Source organism: Lytechinus pictus, chromosome 3 (assembly GCF_037042905.1).
Source record: "Lytechinus pictus isolate F3 Inbred chromosome 3, Lp3.0, whole genome shotgun sequence".
In the NCBI taxonomy this organism is placed as follows: Eukaryota; Metazoa; Echinodermata; class Echinoidea; order Temnopleuroida; family Toxopneustidae; genus Lytechinus; species Lytechinus pictus.
The window spans coordinates 47116541-47136497 of record NC_087247.1 but is presented as its reverse complement, the minus strand read 5'-3'; the positions used below and the strand labels follow the sequence as shown (position 1 = coordinate 47136497).

Genomic DNA, 19957 nt, shown 5'->3' with positions numbered 1-19957 from the left:
ATGCATATTACTAGTATAAAGATAAGCGAGTAGAATACTGGCTAAAAACTATAAAATGCATGTAATTGTGATAACCGAGTAAAATATTGTCTGAAAACATTTTTTCTAGCGAAACATATCATTTCTTTTGTCATGCATGAGATAACATGTAGGCCCTAACAGTAATATCTACTATGTAAATGGGGACATGTAATTTTGTAAGAATTTGGATTTACTTGACTATGAAATCCCTAAAATCCTGTTGTATGATAAACATTTTTTTAAGACATGATTTTTATGAAATATAGCATTTCTTCTGCCATGTAAGTGATAAATGTATTTTGACATTCAAAATAGCTGATACAAGCCCTAACTAAATTATGTTACATGCGTTTAGGGAAATCTACGTCTTACAAGAATGAGAATCATAAACATGCATGTAACTGTGATGTATGAGTAAAAATATTGCCTTAAACATTATTTCTGAATAAATACATCACACATTGGCCATGGAGGTAATAAATGCTGTACTTTGAAATTCAAAATGGCTGCCATAAGTCCTGAAATTATTATGTACATTGTGATTTGGGACATATAATTTTGACAGAATTTGACTTTCCTTGACTGTATGTAAGTATTGCATGTATAATTGTGATGTAAGAGTGAAATATTGTCTAAAAGCATGGTTTCTAACGAGGTATATCATATCTGGTGCTATTAAGGTGATAAATGTTGCATTCTGAAATGAAGATGGCCGCCATGGGCCCTTATTGTGTACAATTAGAATGAGGACATAATTTTCACAAAAGGGCATACGGCGGTCATTTTGAATTTTTAAATATAACATTTATCACCTAAATTTTAGATGATATGATATATTTCGTTAGTAATCATGTTTTCAGACAATATTTCTCTCATACACCTCAATTTAGTCAAGCAAAGCCAAAATTTGTTAAAATCATTTGTCCCCATTCACATTGTATATAATACTGTTGGGGCCTGTAGCGGCCATTTTGACTTTCAAAATACAGTATTTATCACTTACCTGGCAGAAGAACTGACATATCTTGTTAGAAATAATGCTTTCAGACAATATTTTACTCATAGATCACAATTACGTGCACTTATGGTGCTCAATTCAGAGGCGTCGATCCTGGGGGGGGGGGGGGGCAGGGGGGTGATCGCCCCACCAATGAAAATATTTGGGGGGGGGGCAAACATATCGTAACATTATCTGTGTAGTGAGATATGTATCCTCCACATGAATTACTGCTACAAACAGTCCTAAACAGGTACCATTCCTGTTTTCAGGTCAGCATTAAAAAAAAATTCAGCTCGCGCTTCGCGCTCGCATTAATTTGTTGGTGAGATATGTGTCCGAGTCTCTTTCTCATATAGATATAATTAGGCCTGTGTGTGTGTGTGTGGGTGAGTTTGTTTGGTGTGATCGAGCGCCTTTAGAACGATTCATGATTTTGCCCCCCCCCCCCTAATCTGAAAAATGGATCGACGCCCCTGGTGCTCATTCGTGTAAAAATGTATTTCCTAGTTCGCATTGTACATATACAATCAATGTCTATGGCGGCCATTTTGAAAGTCAAAATACAGTATTAAACACAAACTTTAAACCCGAATGATATATTTCGTTAAAAATTATGTTTTTTACACAGTATCTCATTTTTTTATCACAAATAAATGCATTTCAGTGCTCACTCTTGTGATTTTTTTGGTCCTCTTTCTCATTATACATAATACTGTTAGGGCCTTTGGCGACAATTTTGAATATCAAAATACAGTATTTATCACATACATGGCATATTAAATAATGTAATTCGTAAGCAATTGTGTTTTAGTCAGTATTCCACTCGTTTCACTTAATAATATGCATTTTAGTGCTCACTCTTGTGATTTTTGTTGGCCCTATTGCCATATAAAATAATACTATTTGGGCCAGTGCCAGCTATTTTGAATATTAAATACAACAATTTTCCCATACATGACATAATAAATGATATATCATGTTAGCATTGATGATTTTCATAATTATATTACTTCGTCCATAGATCACAATTACTTGCAGTTTAGTGATAATTTTTGTGAAAAATTAATTTTTCCTATTTATATTGTACATAATAGGGTGTACAGAGGTCTGTGGCGGCCATTTTGAATATCTATAAATAAATATTTTGTCAAAAAAAGTTTTTTTCAGAGAGCATTTCACTCCTGCAACACAATTACATACATTTTATAGCCAATTTTATGATTTTCATGGGTAATATGCATATTTTGGCGTCCATATTGGATTTTGCCAATTTGCGGGAAATGCTAAAGGTTACACGAGTGGTATCATTCAGATTCGTAATCAGCACCCTCGAATTGACAGAAACCATCAAATAATATTGTTTACATGAAAAAACAAGGTTAAGCCTCTTCTATCATGGACTAAAGTGAATGCGAGCATATAGCTCGAATAGCAATGTGCAATACGTTTTGCTTACCGCAAATGGCTGTACGATTTTCAGTCGTAATCATAAACGTTGTTGATTCTAGTTGGAGGAAATCAACACATATTGACAAATAATTGTCAATTAGTAAAAGTTGTTTTAAACAAAGATAGTGGCAAATACAAGTGACCAGAAATACCCGTTTCTCAAAAAGCATGTTTTTATAAACATTATAGCTTGTAAGGTTTCACATCCACACTTTCCTTTTTCTTTTGTTATCACATGAAATCAATTATTGTTTCATTTTTTCATAAAATTAATGTGTAAATGATTTGTCAATGTCTCCATTATGATGAAATATATTGCAGCATAAATAATTAATGCACTTAATCAGTTGTCAATCCAATTGTTTTAGTTCTTTGTAGAACATTTTTGACTAAACCTAACTTCATATAATAGAATGCAAAAGAACAAGTGGGTGATATGACATCATCAGCCCACCTAATAAATATTCATGAATGCCTAGAACTGTTTCACCGGAAAAATGCACATCTTTAAAATTCAATAACTTTGTTATTTGTTATCCGATTTTGATCAAATTTTCAGCATTTTGCTTTGTGAATTTCACTCTATTTATTGAGCCTGGACCACCCCTTTAAAAGAGTATATCTCTCAATCATGTCGTAGCTAATATGAAATGCGGGGAACGGTTGCATAGGTGACATGGATAGGTGGCTTAGTTTAATTATTTTATGATCAGAGAGACATAATACATAGAAATGACAATCAAAATAACTTAACAAACAATTAGTTTTTGTCATTACTATTTGTTTAAGTTCGTATACACGATCTGTAATGAAAGTCAGAGTAATGCCGAAAATTTGTTGACAAATTATAATTTCCTCCTATTAAAAAAGGGCTCTTTATTTACAATCAAAATAACGTTGATTATCGCAAAGACATTGTGTTCTCGTTTCTCATCGTTCGTGCAACTTACCAGTAGATCCGGGTGTTGCTGCAGGCATGAAAAGAGATTTCAGAAATAATGCAAATAATACTTTTAACAAGATATATAGGGTGATTATCGACATTATTCTAAAACAAAAGACAAAATATGAACATATTGTTGTTGGTTAATAATAAAAGAAAAATATCATTCTGAATAAATTTGTAGATTTCAGAAATAAGAAATGTTTTTTTAATTAAGGTATTCAGCGACTTATGGATCATAATTATGCTGACAAAATTTAATTATATTAACACAACCATATCGGTCTTACAAAACAAATGCTCCTTATAATATAGAGACTGAAACGGAAGACGAAGAATTTGGTAAGAGAACTTTAAGTATAAATTCCGAACAAGTGAAGCACACATAGGACTTACCCGTACAGATCAGTATCCTTAGTTACGGAAGCTTTTTAAACTATACGAGATGGAGAAATATATTTTATCTTGACAAATTGACATTTATTTCAATATGGTCGTTTTCGAAGATATATTTCAAAGAAACTAATAAGTGAGGACTTACATTTGCTTGTTGAGGGACTTGTGGGAGGACCTGTGATAGAAGGAGAACGATGAAAACGGAGATATAATTATATACAAACAAATTAATTGTATTATCAATCGCCAAAAAAGGCAAGGAATATTAAAATTGTGATTCATGACATCTTCACTTTCATAATTTGAACTGCATTTGCTTTGACGAAGGTGACATTATAGTCGTAAATAATAATAATAAAATGAATGCGAACTCTGTTCAATCCCACTTACAAATAGTTAGCAAATTGGTTTCGATTTGGGCCTTGTGAGTCAAATAAAAAACATCAGAAGACAAATTAAAGCAATAGACAAACATGAAAAGGACAAAGAAAATATTGGTAGATTAAAGAAGCAACAAGATGACAGTGCTCGTAACAACAATGTGGTCAGTGGCGTAACTACGGGGTGGGCATGGAGGGGCACGTGCCCCCCCCCCAATCGGCTGACCAAAAAAACAAAAAACAAAAAACGGGGAAAAGGAGAAAAAGAGGAATAAAGGAAGAGAAACGTACTGAGAAAGAAAAAATTATTGTTCATTATGATGTTATATTCAATTATAATTATGTTATGTTATATTACATAAGAAATATTTTTTCATAACTTTATGAAACTTAATTCACTCAGGACCTATGTCTTCATTGTTCCTGGTACTCTTATTGTCTGTTTAACGAGATATATAATCCTGTTGTACTAAAACCTCCCGTTTTCAAGTCAATATACACAAAATATATTTCCTCGCACTTCGAGATATTATTGTTTTATGTACAATAGTATGCTTCTTTTTCATGACTACTTAAAGTGATTGCCCCATTTTAAGGTCTTAATATAAAACATTTCCTGTCCGTGCTTATGTTCGCATTAGTGGATTGGTGAGATATGTCTGCTCTCCATGAATTCCTAGAATCAGTCCTTAAAATTTCCCTTTTTCTGATCTGAATATCAAAAATTTTCAGCTCGCGCTTCGCGCTCGCATCATTTGGTTAGTGAAATACGTACGGTCTTATTGAATTCCTACAAACAAGCCTTAGAATGCCCCTCTTCAGGATTGAATTTTCTCAATTTTAAGCGATATTTTATTAGTGAGATGCGTATAATGATTATTACAATTTTATTACTACAAGTGCTTAATGCGTTTAGATGTAATTCTAACAAAATCAGCAAGAGCTTGGCACTTGCATTAGATGATTATGGTGAGATATGTATACTCTTAATGGATTCCTAAAATATAGTCCTTAAAATCTCCCTGTTTGAGGTCAATATATACAAAAATTTCAGCTCGCGCTTCGCGCTCGCATTGTTTAGTGAGAGAGGTACGTATCATGATTACAAAAATTTGATTATAATGTCCCTTTTTAGGCCTGAATATCAAAAATTTTGTTTAGTGAGAGAGGTACGTATCATGATTACAAAAATTTGATTATAATGTCCCTTTTTAGGTCTGAATATCAAAAATTTTCTGCTAGCGCTTCGCGCTCGCATTTTTTGATCAGTGAGATACATATCCGTTTAATGACACTGTCCTTAAAATGTCTCTATTAGGTCAGTATACCTGTCAACTTAGCGCGCTTCGCGCGCTCACTAAGTGGCTCAAAATTTGTCTGGTACCCCCAATACCGTGACCCACGGTACGCCACTGAACGTGGTACAATGATTAACATCAAAAGTCCTTAAATTTGATACATTAGGACATGTAAGAAGAAATTACATTTCAAGAAACACTACATGGGTGTACATACAGCAGAATGGAGTGGAACCCAGAAGGGGCGACGCTATGATATTTTGACGGGGAGGCGGAGAGCGGAGGGGGAGCTAGGCAAGGCGACCTAAAGATGATGCTATATTTTTCTCAGTGGAATTATAGAAATTTGTTATGGAGTGACACGGCCAAGACCCCTCTTAATTATCATCAACTTCCTGGCCTTTTTTTCCCTCTATTTTATCGTATTTTCCCCCCTTTTGCCCCCACTTCTTGAAATGTCAAGTGCAACGGTCGCGCCTCTACCCACATGTTACCGCCCCTGGAGTACAATATATATAAAACATTTGTATACATGGTATGAGGAAGTAAATGTAAGGAAATGGTATACAATTACAGATCTCGCACACAATATTACACTTAAATAATCCATGATAAAATGCAGCATGACTTTACTAAATCGATCTATGAACTACGATGTATGGCACGTGACTTATCTTAATTTTTTTATTTGGAGACAGACTGTTGGAAAGCACTATGAAGATATGAAGCTTTAAACAAATATCAAAATCAGCCCCGTCTGATACAAACTTGTGTAGTAATTTGCCTCACCGAATACCATGTACGTTGTTCATGTATCTAAAAATGAAACTCTTGCAACCGGATATATCGATATGAATCTTTTATTTCAGGGGTTCTGAAAGAAAGGGAAAGTATGCATGAATGGAATCCGCTCGTAATAACGTTTTAATGATTGTTTTAATTGTTATTGTCTCTTTGTCTGTACATGATATTGTTATCATCGTGTTTTTTTAATGTATATGAAATAACTGCTCATTGAAATAATAAAATCAAATACAAGCACATTACACTATTTGATATGCATGTATATTTAAAACGGTCGCGTTGGTGGATGAAAACTACATAGACATAAGCAATACTACATTGAGTAAGCAAATGAGTGAGTGAAAATGAATGACGCTACACAGTTTGTTTATGATTTCATTATTTTTAATTAAAACATTCAATAATTATCGACTTGATTAGGAACGTTTGCCTTCCCTAAAAAATGACATAAATTAGGATGATTTTAAAACCCCAAGGGTTGTCAAGCAACATCAAACATGATTGGAACCAGAAATGCTACTTGAGAATTTTGAAGAAAAATAATTTGATATTTCATTTTCATTTCATTTATTTCCAACAATAAAAATTCAAAAGGGCCAATCGTGTCAACACTCATATCTTTTGCATATTCTATTTAATAAAAAAAAATATTTCCGTTTTACCTCCAATAATATTAAACTTGATTTGAATTTTCAATGAATTTGGTACTTCTTTATCATCAAAGCAGATACAAAATTGAAACATTTGATATTACAGGAAATAAAATAGAGATGAAAAATGAGTGAGTAACATCATTAATTCCCTCATGTCAGGATGAGCATAATTGTTTTGAAAACTAAAATCTAAAAAAAAAAACACGTCGTAACTTTCTCATTTTACATCCAGCGATAAATGCATCGCCGATATTAATTTGTTTCACCGACTATTTCTCCGCAGACAAGTTCCGCTGACTTTGATTTTGCTCCGCCGAAATTTTCTCCGCAGACATTTTGTTCCGCCGACATTTGCTCTCTGCCCATAAAAAACATAAAATTAATATTTCCGAAAGACCATAGCTACGCGATATTTGTTTGCTCTTCCACCAACAGCTGCATGCTACGTTGATAAAATTGTTCCAACACAGAAGGCCCATGGACGATGTGGTAATGGTAGTGAAGGGGGGGGGGGGTGTAATGCTTTATATATCCTTCATGAAAATGATCCACGATCTTACCCGCTTTCATGTCGATTGCCCAATATCGACATGCTCGCTTCACTCGCTCTTATCCACACTGGTTAAAACGTGTTAGAAGATTAATTTTGAACGTTTAACAATGTCACAATGGGAGCACGTTTTCAATCCCAATTCAAGGTACTCTCCTTTCTGAAATATGCAAGGTTTTCCTATCTAGCCATCAGGACATTTGGAAATCAATCACGTGTTAAAGGAAAAGGGGGAAGGAAAATTAAGGGGAGAAAACAGAAAAAAATGTCCAGACAATCTCACAAGAGCTCTATACAGCAATCAAAACCCGATTATTATTATCAGTCTTAAATTAATGTTTTTATTGTATGCAATTTCTAATGAGTATGACTGCACAACACATACACGGTACAGCATCTCAGATTTTGCAAATATTTCTTGCATGTCAATGATATTGAATCGAATGGAGTAGTTTTCGGTAGAGCAAATATCGATATCGGTAAAACACATGTCGGCGGAGCAAATATATGCAGAGTATTTGTCCTCATTTGACGCAGAGCAAATGTCAGTGGAGAAATTATCGCAGGAGCATGTGTTGCATGAGCAATTGTCGTCAGAGCATTTGCCGCAGGAGCAGTTGTCGCGGAGATACATGCATGTACATGGCTAACATTAAGGCAGTCGCCATATCATGCATATGGGACCACATGTCTTCCTAAACATATATTTTGACACTTTTTCGTCAAATTTCTGAAAGAGGAAAACACTTTTCAAATACACTACTATTAATCGACGAACTTCAAAGTTCTGATATATGCATCCATTTTTAAACCAGAATTGTCTATGTAATCAGGATAATGTTAATCTTTACTTGTTTTACCTGGGGTAATACTTGATTGGGTAAGAGTTGAAGCATTCGTAATAATGGTAGAAATGATATCTGAGGCCGTTGATATCACGGTTGATGTAAGGGTTGATGAGACTGTTGTAGGCTCTTCGGTTGTTGGTGATGCTGTTATTCGGAACATAAAAAAATTTCCTTTCTCTTATGTTTCAAGTTATAATATTTTCATTTAAATAGGTCTGTAAAACTAAAAGAGAAGTTTCAACTTTTCAACATTATTATGGATTAATCTAGGCGAGGGTAGGCTTTGCATCACACGGACTGCTGTTATATTTAATCAATTTGCTTTTTATAACCAGCTTTAAATATTATTGGTTGAAATTTTTTTTTTTAAGAGATGTTAAACATGCAGGATCATGTAGTGTCATACGTTATTTATCATACTTTCCCATCGCATTCGTGTTATAGTTATTACATAAATTTCTGTAAGGTTAATTTTTGGTCAAAGACTATGACATGTATGAGGGAATCCTGGATTATTTGGATAATTCGATCAATAAATTACAAACTGTCCTACATTCTTCCAGTTTAAAGAAATTCCCAAGCCTGATAAGCAAAACATTATTTAATTTTCATCGAAATCTAATGAAAAATGCAAAGTTGTGACTTTCCATATTTTACATTAATTTTTCCATGCAGTTGTATGCATTATCTTGGAAATGAAAAAGCTAAATGATGTCAGCCTCATTTTATTGCTTTTGAAATTAAGATTTTCTTATTAAAGCTGCATTGACTACTTGCTTAATTTGTGAGATTTTCGCTGTAACAAAATTTGTTACTTGGAGTATGTAAAAACGCTGTTTATAATTTTTAGGCCCGTCACTTTTACAACAAATGTTAAAAGTTTTTTTCAAAAAATGTTTTAACTTTTTTTCAGAAAACTTGTTTAAAAGTTTAAACAGCTTCTTTAAAACTTAAAGCAATAGTTTTTATAAAGTGACGGGTTTGAACGACATACTTAGAATTTTAGATAGCGTTTATACAGTTCAATGAAATAAAATTTTCATAAAAAATAAGGTGGCTGAGGTGTACTCAGCTCACCCGGTGTATATTCGTGATAACAATTATTTAGTATACAGAAATATGTTGAAAATCACTATTAAGTTGCAACAGTAATCATTCAACAAAGACGATTAATTCAAAGAACAAACTACAGAAAAACACTCGACGGAATAAGTAATAGAAGGAACACAAAAATATCACATTTATTCATTTATTTATTTGTTTAGTTAGTCACTTAGTAAGTTAGTTGGTTAGTAAGTTATTTACTTAGTTGGTCAGTTTATTATTTACTTATTTAGTTAGTTTAATTTCAGCAGGGTAGCCCCATTAGTAATTGACATACTGTTTTACATAAAGACCATGCATAACATAAAAACAAAAAAGTGCAAAATTTACATAAACAAAACATAGTAAAATGAAAAAAAATCAATTGCAAGCTCTGCTAGTCAAACTTATTAAGAAAATAATATACGAACAAATTCTGACGAACAAATCATTTCATCATACTTAAAGAATGTGTGAAGATAAAGGAAATCATAATTTACAGCTTTTAGGATCAATAATGAATATCTTTTTAACAAAGTATTCCAAGGTTTAATACTTGGTACATCGTGGTCTAATACGAATTGCATAATAAACCTCTTATTTTTTAATTAAATAGAGATCAAAGAAAGTATTTATGAATAAATTATCATTCCCTTCATCATCGATTCTATTATTTCTATCATAATCGATAACTTTCGCTTTTTACTTGAATGAACATAATATATGTTTTCCGGTCCAATTTCGTTAAAATTTCAACCGATTTAATGTAATAATTCAATTTGCAACTAATTTGAATGACCTATGAGATCAGCATTCAAATATCCAAATACTTAATTCAATTCAATTCTATTGGCACTCGATTTCAAGGTTATCTCATTGAAACATTTATAAAGCACGATCAAATTAAAAATAGCTGGAGAAGTGTTTTCAAATTCGCACCGGTACATTGCTTGCGAACGTTTAGGAATTCAAAATCATTAATATGCAATCACTTATAGGGTATGGACAGTGCTTTTCGTTGTTGTTGTTTACTTCTTTTGAATAATTATGGAAATGTGTTTTACTTCTAAATTGGATGTTTACAATTTTACTAAAATGTATCATCCATCTGACAAACCATCATCGGAACAACAACTCGTTTTTGTTCCACTTTCAATACCATGTTTCTTATCCCTACCCCAAAACGATATAAATTACAATTATGTAAAATAAAAAAAAGAACAAGATAATGAAGAGAAAATACCTGCCATTGGCATAGGTCATCCACCCACTCACTAGCGGATCCAGGGGGGGGGGCAGCCGACTCGTGCCCCCCCCCTTTTTTTAGAGGCACAATTATTTTTTTCGTGGACGAAATGCCCTTATTCTTTGGTTAAAAACATTTTTTTGCTCGTCAAATTCGTCGGGAAAATGTGCCCCCCCCTTTTGGGAAATCCTGGATCCGCCCCTGCACCCACTCATCAATCACTAAAAGAATAAGCGTTTACAACCATATCCTATAAGTGTTACATGAATAAAGTCTTTATCAAACATAATGGAATAAAATCATTTTAACTGAAAAGGTCAGAAAAAATAGAAAGATAGGGTAAAGTTTTTAAAAAAAAATTGTATAACGTAATAGAAAAATGAACACAGAAACATGCTATCTAAATTTGGACGTTTAAAGTGCAATTATGTGTGCCGATAAATGAAATTGAAAATAGTATTCTAGGAGAAATTAAATGATCAGTTCGTCGTCGCGAAATTAAATGACACCTTTGGGCCATTAATTTGAACGAATTTCTCTGATATAAAACGGTATTGAATGCAAAATAAATGAAAATGAACCATGTGTGCAGAGGGTGGACGAAATATTTCGAATTTGAACGTCCTTTCATTAATTTAAATGCAAATCTGATGAAATTGGACGGGAAAACCTATAATAATAATGATAATAATAATGATAATAACAACAATAATAATAATAATAATAATAATAATCAGTATAGAAAAGATAAGATAGAGAAAGAAATATATAATGCTGAGTATCAGACAAAAATAAATTCTAATAGAATTTACCAAATTATGGGAACGTGGCAGATGAAATGCAAACATACATTGTGGACAAACAATTTTTCAATTAAAATTTAATAATAATGAAATCATTTTAGATAAGCGCTAAAAGAAATGGGCTGTCACATGCCTGGAAGGTTTTTGCAGAACCTTTACAGTGAAAAAAAAATTGAATTGATCCTGGTGATACTAGAAATAGCACATGCACTGCATGCAGTGATCAGCATGCATGATGCATATGATGCAGTGAATGTGATTAATTATATTTATTAATGCGAAAAACATAAACGGAAAATTCCCTCTCGTATTTTGGACGTTACGGGCGATTCAATGAATAATAATTATAAGAAACTTTCAAAATCTTTGGTTTTTACCCTTTCTCAAATTCAGGTCAACTAGACGTTGTATATGCAAAGTGACATCAGAAATTGGTTGGCCCAAAATGTAGACCTTCTTACATGAAAATCCGAACAACACAACGACAAAAAATAGGTAAATGGGAATACATCTATTTTGTGTTCACTTTGGCAGAATATGTTTTGTACATTTATCATTTGGATAATTCAAAGGCCAGTTCGTCACACCTAATTAGAGGGAAACAAATTTAAAAATAATTCACAGAAAAGATGGAAAATCTTCAATTTGTAGTGATGGGTAAGGTATAATGTAATCATATAGTCTGGATACATGTATATATATATACCATGTATACTGCCTATATATCTAAGAACGTAACTTCCTGTGACGTACGTAGCTAACCATGGTTTCTTAATTGTTTCAGACAGAAATTATAAAGGATCTATATATCATGTTACATATCAAATGACTTGTCAAACCAGCAAGAACATGAAAATCACGGTTTGTTTGATTGAACCCTGTTTGAGGAAATTGTATACGGACAAATACATGCACGTCTCAATTTTTCAGGGCCTCTTTTTATAACGTAACTGACCGAAATTTGAAATCCTCTATTGAAATTTGTTCCAGGATTTTTTTGATGGTGTGAAGTAGGCTTTATCTAGAGGTATCAGCTTTACAAGAAAAATGTATTATAATATCAACTCATTCAAGTAGGAGCCAATCTTAGAATAACAATAATGAAAAAAAATAATGCAATTGTTCTTATTGTTCTTATTGTTCATAAGTTGCATCAGTCAATTCTTTTAAAAGATTGCGTATTATATTATTCCCTGATGCAATCACTTCCCTTCGTAGCACATCAAATTCATATGTTACTTTTCACAATGATTTATACAGTGGTGTATTAAAAAGCTACAATTTTGCATAATATTGTGGGGGTTATTTTCTTGCTTATAGTCTTAACACATCTCATTCATAGTTTTGACGTGTATTTTTATCAAGTAGGAAATGTAGAAAATTAATGAAGCTGAACTTCAGGATCAGAGAAGATGAAATCAAATGTGATGTTAATTTGTTCTCCAATTATCACAAATACTGATTTAAAGAATACATGCCATACCTGGACACGACGAGCAGAAGTTAGGACGTGAGATATTGAATTTAGGAGGGGGTTCAGTACACGTATAGTTTGAATCGAGAGTAAGACAAGGCTCCATGTTTGGTCCAATTCTATTTAATCTGCAAACGTAAATGGGACATAATAAAGATGGTAATAGCAACAAAGCAACAACAAACACAATTAGTATAATTATACAAATAATAGGGACACATGTGCCATTCTTATTTCATAATGCAAGGTTAGAACTATATATTGCCTAATTCATACTATGGATCTTTACGTTTAGACATCCAGGCTCATTTTTTTGAGCAGATCAAAATTGAAAAAGAAGTGACAAAGATCAAGATAATGGAATATCGTCTTACCTCATATTTAATTAAAGATTTTAAAAAATCTTATCGAAGATATCCGTAAGTTTGGTAATTATTATAGTGTAAATACGAATTTATTGAACACAAATCATAAGTTATTTATTTATTTATTTATTTATTTTGTTTTATTTATTTTATACTGCAGGGTAGGCCTGTTCAGTTCTTAAAAATGCTTTACAAAGGCGCCCTGCAGTTTAAAATACATGTCAAGATAACTATGAACAACAACAACAACAACAAACAACATCAAAAATACAAAATACAAAATATCTAAAACCATTTTAAAACGATATTTTCAAAAAATTCCCATTTACGTGTCTTTCATAAAGCTCACAAAGAACGAAATACTGTATATGAATAATGGCAATTCTTAAAGAAATAATACGTCCTTCACAGTATCCCAATGCTGAGCAAAATACAACAAGTGAATTAAATAATTTTGCAGTGGAATAACCACTCAGGTGTTAATAATACGAAGTTAATAAGATCAACCGTCACCACAGCCATCAATTGCAACATCATTTCCATCACCATCACCATCCACAATCACTATCACCGTGCACCATCACTGCTTCCATCATCATCATAATCATCATCACCATCGCTACAAACACCTTCGTCATCATCATTATCATCATCATTATCATCATCATCATCATCATCACCACCACCACCACCACCACCATCATCATCATCCACCATCACTGTCATCATTAACATTATCATAACAATTCATTGTATAAAAAATCGCCTTCGATTCTTCCCTTGTCTTCTTAAATACGAGATGGGGGGTCAATCTGATTTCTCTTTGTTTAATCTGAATATTTTTAGCCTATTCAGCAAATTGTGAAAGAAAGAAATACAAATAATAAACCAGTCATATATAAGATACCCAATAGGTCCATGCCTTGACTACTGCATGTCTTGTTTCCTTGTCCATAGTCCAATTACCGATTTCTGTAAGTTCAGTGGATTATTCAAATTGGTCATTTTACAAATTCATAGAATTAATTTTTTTCACTACGGTTATACATGAGTCAGATGAAATTAATTTCGAATGTTGAGTCGGTCCCTAAATACCACTTAAGGAAATATAAAGGTTGTAAACCAACGTCTAGTATCCTCCTTTTTGTTGGTTTTAAATTTGAAAAGGAGACAAAAAATCGCAATATATAATAAAGATTCAAATGAAAAGGAAAATCAAAGTCCATCTTAAGCATAATGTTAAATTGAATTGTTTTAATAATGTAATTTCGCTTTTCTTTCGAATATTAGATGGCCGTAAATCATAATTTAACGTAAACACAACAAAGAAAATAAAATCATTAAATGCTTGATAAGTTATGCTTATGGAGGGAAGGAGAGTCATGACCCTTTATCATGATGATGGTAGAAGAATCAGTGTATCAGGAAGTTTGAAGAATATAGTAAATATGACTATACAGAGTCCTTAATTATAGTATTCAATAACAATATAATAATATTTCAATTTCAAGTTCGGGTTTTATTATTTTTACAGCACAGAATGTTCTATGTAATTATGTTCTCATGGCTTTATGTTCAGTTTATTCATCGACATAATTATTGAAAATGAGTTTTTGATGAATAGATCATAGCGTGTTCAAATAATTATATGATTGCACATTATCAAGTGAATATTTTTTCCTTGAGTGGGAGCTCAAACAAACTTAACGTGGTGGGGAAGGGGTGCTGTTCACCTGGTATTTTATTGTCATGGTTATAACCTTTAAAACAAGACTTGCAAAAGTAGCCGATATATTATTTTCTCAACTATATATTTCTATGTCCTTGGGAAAGAGTTCAAGAAGTTTATCCTGACGAAAAGTTGGTTTAAAAAAAAGAAAAAAATAGACAGAAAGATTGGTGAATTTTTGATGAAAATCAAGCAAAGAATAATAAATTTGTGTACTTAAAAGTTTTTAATTTGTGACGTCATATGCAAGCAGCTCCCCCGCATATATACCATAAATTCTAATTTTTAGTTTGGTTTGGTTTGGTTTTATTCACAATTAAAAAATACATGAAACAATTATAAGCAAATATGCATTGCATGATCAAATGATTATAATTCACGAGCATAACGATGAATATAATACAAATTTATAGAAAACACGTTTAAGATTGGCTATGAAAAGCCAATCTGTTCTTCCCTGAACCATGAGTATAATATTTTTCTTATAGAATGGGATATGAAATGATGTGTCTGATGATATATCCACTTCACAAATAAAATCACTTAAAATCACTTTCATTATTTAGAAATAAATGCCTTTTGTGGGATTTATATCAAACGATGAGGAGCTTTTCGTTTGTGACGTCACAAAATCAACACTTTTACAATTCATAACTAAGTAATTTTGGAGGGATTTTTTCTCAAATTTTCCTCCTTTTAACAAAATCAACTTATCGTCAGGGTGAAATTCTCCTTTAAGTGCGGGCTTTGATGCGACCGTACGTTGGGAAGAAGGAAATATGATGTATTATGACCAGTATCCTCAAATATGGCACACGCCTTCAAAACCAGACACAAAATTCTACGACGTGATGTATTATGTGGGCATTTCATACTGAACCATGCAGTTTGCATTTATAGATTTCAATACTATCGTGATTACCATTACAAAAACAAAATTTGTATTTCATTACCTTGTTTCCTTAATTAATTAATGGGTGGTAATTCCGAGGCGACGAAGGGGGAGAGGTCTTTCCCCTCAAATTTCTATTTTTGTGTATTTTGTGTGTGTATGTATTTGAGTTTTGTCAGACGTGTATCAATCAGATATGATTATTTACGTCTGGGACCGACCTTTAACGTCACCATCTGAAAGACGTGACCAGGGCTCGAACCTCGAACCTCTGCATCAATTTGAATTTTTTTGTCGTAGCCTATCTAAAGGCCGCCGCACACTGTAGGACTAGTCCGCGATCCGATTTTGGAACACATCGCATTTCGCTCTTTTTCTGAAAGTGTGAATTTAAAATATCTTTTTTTATTTGAGACTCAAATTATCTGAAAGAATACTAATATAACAATTGTTGATAACAGCAAGCCTTTATTTTGGAGTAAAAGTCAAAGTAGTTTCAAATCATTGCCAATCGTACGATTGCTATGACGTCATTTCGACTTTATGTTAAATTCGCTTTTATTCTATTAACGATGATTGCAAAGTCACATATTTGAACGCATCAGAACATTACACAGTTAGATATTCCATCTTTCAATATTAACATCAAATTCTACTACGTTTCATTAAAAATCGGGTCGCAAACCAATCGTAAGGTGGTGCGGTGGCCTTAAGGGAATGCCCCCCCCCCCCTCGTGTTAACAAAATACCTTCTGAAATAACAATCATCCATCCTTAAAGCAGTATATTACCCAAACCTCGTTATAATATTCTTAATTTCGAGCATTATTCCAATTGAGATGATCTGCTGATGTAAAAATTTCAAAATTGATAACTGATATTAAACCATGCTGGTAGTGTCGCCTCGTTTATCTAATTTCTCCCTCTCCTTTCTTCTCTCATTTGGCTCCATTACCCTCTCTTCTGTCTATCCTGCATCATTTTTCTCTGATATCCCCCGGAAGCATGACAAGTAATGGTCCCCCATATCTCTCTCTCTCTCTTTCTCGCTCTCATACACTATTCTGTGTCTCCCCAATCCCCCCCCCCCTCGCTCCATCGTTCTATTTCATTCAAATTTTTTCTCTTCATTCTTATCCACACATGTCTGCCCCAATTCTCTTTCTTTCTTTATCGTTACTGTATTTATTTCTCTATGTATTTTTATGGTTGTATTCTTTAAAGGTCAAGTCCACCCCAGCAAAATGTTGATTTGAATAAATAGAGAAAAATCAAACTAGCATAACACTGAAAATTTCATCAAAATCGGATGTAAAATTAGAAAGTATTTTAAAGTTTCGCTTATTTTTCACAAAACAGTGATATGCACAACTCAGTGACATGCAAATGAGTCAGTCGATGATGTCCATCACTCACTATTTCTTTTGTTTTTTATTGTTTGAATTATACAATATTTCATTTTTTTTTTTTACAGATTTGACGATAGGGACCGACTTGACTGAACCATTAAGTATTAAACAATGCTAATTCCACATGTTCAGGGAGGAATTAATCACTATTTCACTTGACAATGAGGAGAAAATTAGAATATTTCATATCTCACATAATAAAATACAAAAGAAATAGTGGGTGGATGACGTCATCAGTCTCCTCATTTGCATACCGACCAGGATGTGCATATAACTGTTTTTGTGAAATTAAGCAAAACTTTAAAATGTCATAACTTCCTTATTTTACATCCGATTTTGATGAAATTTTCAGTGTTATGCTTGTTGGATTTTTCTCTTTTTATTCAAATCAATTTTTTGTAGGGATGACTTGTCCTTTAAGCTTGTAAACTGAATGTATTTCAGCCTATGGGCTGCCATGATCACTGAAAAAAAAGTACTACTACTTCTACTACTACTATTACTACTACTACTACTACTACTACTACTACTACTACTACTACTACTACTACTACTTCGACTACTACTACTATTACTACTACTACTACTACTACTACTACTACTACTACTACTACTACTCCTACTACTACTCCTACTACTACTCCTACTACTACTACTACTACGGCTACTACGACCACTACGACCACTACTACTAATACTACTACTACTACCACTACTCCTACTCCTCCTCCTCCTCCTCCTACTACTACTACTACTACTAATAATAATAATAATACTTACTACTGACTAGTGCTACAGACTACTGCTACTACTTCTACTACTACTACTACTACTATACTACTTCTACTATAGTACTACTACTACTTCTTCTTCTACTAGGACTACTTCTACTACTCCTACTCCTACTACTACTACTACTACTACTACTACTACCACTGCTACTACTACTACTACTACCACCACTACTACTACTACTACCACCACCGCTACTACTACTACTACTACTACTAATAATAATAATAATAATACTTACTACTGACTACTGCTACAAACTACTGCTACTACTTCTACTAGTACTACTACTACTTCTTCTTCTACTAGGACTACTTCTACTACTCCTACTACTACTACTACTACTACTACTACTACTACTACTACTACTACTACCACCACCACCACTACTACTACTACTACCACCACCACCACTACTACTACTACTACTACTACTACTTCTACTACTACTACTACTACTTCTACTACTACTACTACTATGTCTACTACTAATACTAATATATTTGGGAGACTATTATAATCAAATATGCATTACACACAGACGGACAAGTCGTAAAAGCCGAAAAAAGGGTATGACGTCATCTTGAGGTTGTCTTACCCCACCCCTCCCCATATCCAAATATCCCTACTATCTTCCTATAATGATGGAATATTTGACATCTATTTCTTATCACTTGATACGTATACACTATTAGCTCGTATGGATAACGAAGCTCCTTGGGATAACTGATGGACTTTCTTTCTTCTCTTCCATGCTTCGAAAATATGTAATAGCTGCACTAATGCATGCATCAAACGGGCATTCTTGGTTGACTAGCGTGTGTGTATAAAACTTTAAACTCAAAATCGTAGGCAACACATGATATTATACTCTGTGCATCTATACGTGAAAACATGGAACTATGAGTAGTAGGTCCGGGTAGTAGGTCCATGGTGAAAACAAGTGCTAGATTAAATGGAGACGGGATTCCTAGTATATACTTACATTACTCACAGGTATCCACTAGATGAGAGCAGGTTATGCCTTTTCCGCGTGAATTCAATGGTGGGCATCGGTTCTGCATACTGCAATGAAGTATAAAATATCACGGTTGTAGGCTACACTCTACAGTGTTTTCCCCTACTCATTCCTGCAAAGTAATGTCTTCCGCGTGCATGTCTCCAATCACCGATGTTAATGCTCCTAACTGTTATCTTCTTCCACCTTTATTCAGACGAGAAATGCAAACACTAATGCTAAGAGCAAACTGAACTTCGGTCTTTAATGACTAGGCCTATACATGCATATCGGGGGTACACTACTTCCCACACACTTTGACAGTGACACAAACGCTGTTTATAAATCAGCAATCATTTTGCACCAAAAATGTAAATTATTGTTGATTTCCAACGCTGATTTGAAAGTCTAGCTACCAGCCAGCCATGCATGCACACGCAAATGTGAAGGAGTGTGGAACTGTGCACAGCTGTTATGTATATTTTTGAATGAGGTATGTCTACTCGGGACATCAAGGGTCAAGAGGAAACGCCCATTTAAAAGGCAGTCCGCTGGAATATCAGGGGTTTTCCCTTACACTAAGCGGTTAGTTTGCAAGGACAGACATCTTATTTTATCATCATTCATCATGGAGAGTCTGAAGTAAGAGGCTAGATTCACTCATGATACATGGATACTTTCAGACAGATGAGGGGGTTTGGAGAGTATTCTCTACCCTATCCTTGGTATTGGTACAGTGTCAATTATGGGTCTGTGTTTGCAGACTACTCAGAGAGCGCCGAGGTTCTTTCCTAAATAATTTACTCTTTGTTTAATTCCTTTTTT

General features: G+C 33.5%; 1 protein-coding gene across 1 annotated transcript; it reads right to left on the bottom strand.

The window, feature by feature from the left end:
* Positions 1-2421: 2421 nt before the first annotated feature.
* On the bottom strand, positions 2422-19601 carry LOC135153435 (uncharacterized). The gene is made up of 6 exons (XM_064095994.1): positions 19121-19601; positions 12958-13076; positions 8355-8486; positions 3955-3984; positions 3421-3438; positions 2422-2525 (listed from the first exon to the last, which is right to left on the bottom strand). The coding sequence occupies exons 2-6, from the start codon at positions 13052-13054 to the stop codon at positions 2422-2424; spliced, it is 381 nt and encodes a 126-aa protein (XP_063952064.1). The 5' UTR covers positions 13055-13076; positions 19121-19601.
* Positions 19602-19957: the final 356 nt, after the last annotated feature.